The 2,539-nt window shown below is 67.1% G+C and overlaps 1 protein-coding gene across 1 annotated transcript; it reads left to right on the top strand.

The window, feature by feature from the left end:
* Nucleotides 1-853: 853 nt before the first annotated feature.
* Nucleotides 854-2,103, top strand: LOC101675320 (ras-related protein Rap-2c). Its single transcript, XM_013057310.2, has one exon. The coding sequence runs from the start codon at nt 939-941 to the stop codon at nt 1,539-1,541; it is 603 nt and encodes a 200-aa protein (XP_012912764.2). The 5' UTR covers nt 854-938; the 3' UTR covers nt 1,542-2,103.
* The last annotated feature ends 436 nt before the right edge of the window (nt 2,104-2,539 follow it).

Here is a 2,539-nt window from a genome sequence, read left to right as displayed (position 1 = left end):
TCAGCAGGGCAGGATGCAAAGCCAGGGAAGGTTGGAGCCCTGGAGGACAATGTGACTGACGTTTTACAAAGTTCATTGGGGCGCTGCTCCACGACAAAGGGGTCTGCAGGGGCCAGAGCAAAGGCAGGGGCTCGAGGAACTCCAGGCCCAGGGAGGGGGCAAGGCGTCACTTGGGGCCCTCCGGCCGAAGCTCCCTGGCAAGTCACCCCTTCTCTCGGGTCCGCCGGGTGCGGAGAGGGGCCCCAGCTGCGCAGACCGGCCGGGCCGGACCTAAAACGAGGCCAGTCTGGCTTCCGGCCACGAGGCTGGCTCCGGAATGGAGGAGAAATCCCTGCATTTCCCGGGTAGACGTGGAAGGGATCAGGTTACCTTCTAGTCTCGCGGACAGAAGGGGCCATTCGGGGAAAGGGGGCGCAGAGGGGCAGGGACGGTCGGAGGGCCCCGGCGGTGGTGCGGTGGGGTAGGGGAGAGAGGCCGGGCAGGGCCTGGCTGCCGGGGGACCCGCCGGAGCGAGGTCCGGGGGAAAGGAAGGGGAGGCCTGGGACGTGGAGCTGCTGGGGAGGGCGGCGCCAGCTCTCGGGGCCGGAGGCGGGGCGGACCCCGGGGTGCCGAGCCGGGCGGAGAGGCCCGCGGCGCCCACACTCCCGGGACCCGCGTCCTGGCTGCGGGGCGCTCTCCCCCGACCCGGCGGCGGCGGCGGGGCTCCGCGCCAGCCCGGACGCCCACCCCTGCCCGGCGCCGGGGAGCGGGCGCCCGCCCTCCGGCCCCCTCCGCGTCGCCGCGTCGCCGCCCTCCCCTGTCCCCCGCTCCCCGCGCCGGCCCCTCCCGCCCCGCCCCTCCTCCCGCCCCTCCCCCCTCGCCCCTCCCCGCGGCCCCCGCCTGCGCGCGCCATTCCTCGCGGTCCTCCGGCCGAGCGTCCCGCCAGCCGCGTCTCGGCCATGGCGGGCCCGGGGCCGCGCCCCGCCAAGGGCTACCGGGTGGTGCTGCTGGGGAGCGTGGCGGTGGGCAAGACGGCGCTGGCCACGCAGTTCGCCTGCGGCCGCTTCCCGGAGCAGTGCGAGCCGTCGGTGGAGGAGCTCTTCAGCAAGGTGATCGAGGTGAACGCGGCGCCCGCGCTGCTGGAGATCGTGGACACCGTGGGCGCCGAGCACCTGGTCACCCTCAAGGACCTGTACATCAAGAACAGCGACGGCTTCGTGGTGCTCTACAGCGTGTGCAGCGAGGCCTCGTTCGAGGCGGTGCGGCCGCTGCGGGAGCGCATGGGCCGGCTGCGGGGGCCCAAGGCCGTGCCGCTCGTGCTCGTGGGCACCAAGGCCGACCTGGACGCCGAGCGCCAGGTGCTGACGGCGCGGGGCCGCGCGCTGGCCCGCGAGTGGCGCTGCCCGTTCCTGGAGGTCACGGCCAAGAGCAAACTCATGGTGGACCAGGTGTTCACGCAGGTGGTTCGCGAGATGGAGGCCCTGGCCCCGCCCGAGGCGGCGCCCCCGGCGCCCCCCAGCAATGCCCAGGATACGTGGCCGTCGGAGAGGTTCATCGGCTGAGCCCCACGGTGGCCTTCGAGGACGCCCAGCGCTTTTCTGATTCCCGAAGCTCAGCCCGCCTCCCCCGCTTTGGAAAGAAAGTTACGGCGAGGACCGGGGGTTACTCCGCGCCACCCCGACCGCGCCTCCGCCGTCTGCGAGCTCCGAGGGGCTGGGGAAGCTTCGCCGCTTTGCTGACCTCTTGGAGGAAGCCCCAGATCCAGATCTTCTGCCTGTGTGGGGAGCCGCCCTTTTCCTCAAGTGGGGTTTGTTACGGGAGCCCCCCGCCCCCGCCCCGCCTTTTTGGACAACGAGGGTCGCGAACCCGAGACTCGGTGCGGGCCCCTTCCGCGAGGTTTTCGTGTGTTTACCTCGGCCCTGCAGCCTCGAACGCAGCGGTCCTGTGTCCCCTCTGCGTGTTTCTAAATATAGGGATGACACACGGCGGGCTTGAAGGGCTTGAAGGGCGGTGCGCACCGGGGAGGGGAGAGGGAGCCGCTGGCCCAGGCCTTCCCTTCGGGAACTGACGTCCCAGCGATGCTGCATCTGTCAATTGAGTGAAAATAAAGGGATCGGAAAAGGTGCTCGTTTTCAATATGGGTCTTTCTAGTACTGAGAGCTACCGTTCCTACAGGGCTCCAGTTTGCCTGCGCGGTCTCTGCTCCCGGGGTATGATCCGCCTCGCACGGCGGTAACCAGAGGGAAAATGGCCGCATCTGGCACGTATTTCTCGTTTCCAGAGGGTAGGCCGTCTCGTCTGATACCTGCATAGTTCGCAGTGAGCCAGGGACTGATAGAGGAGCAGACCATGTGAGGATCTTTTTATAGAGTTTTCTCCTAAACGGGACAAGAAACTTTTCTTGCACTAGTTTAAAAGTGCCAATGTTTTATAACTTTAAGAATCTGTCTTTGGTAGGAGTCTTGTGTGCCTGTGTCCACAAGTTAATGATTTGCTTCACCCGCTACAACAAATCTTTCACATTTAGCAATCTAGCCTCACCACTTAAACATCTAAAAGA

This window comes from Mustela putorius, unplaced genomic scaffold (assembly GCF_011764305.1).
Source record: "Mustela putorius furo isolate JIRA1106 unplaced genomic scaffold, ASM1176430v1.1 tig00000129_pilon_pilon_pilon, whole genome shotgun sequence".
NCBI lineage: Eukaryota > Metazoa > Chordata > Mammalia > Carnivora > Mustelidae > Mustela > Mustela putorius.
Note: the sequence above shows the minus strand (reverse complement) of the source record. Positions and strands in the feature narration are given on the sequence as shown.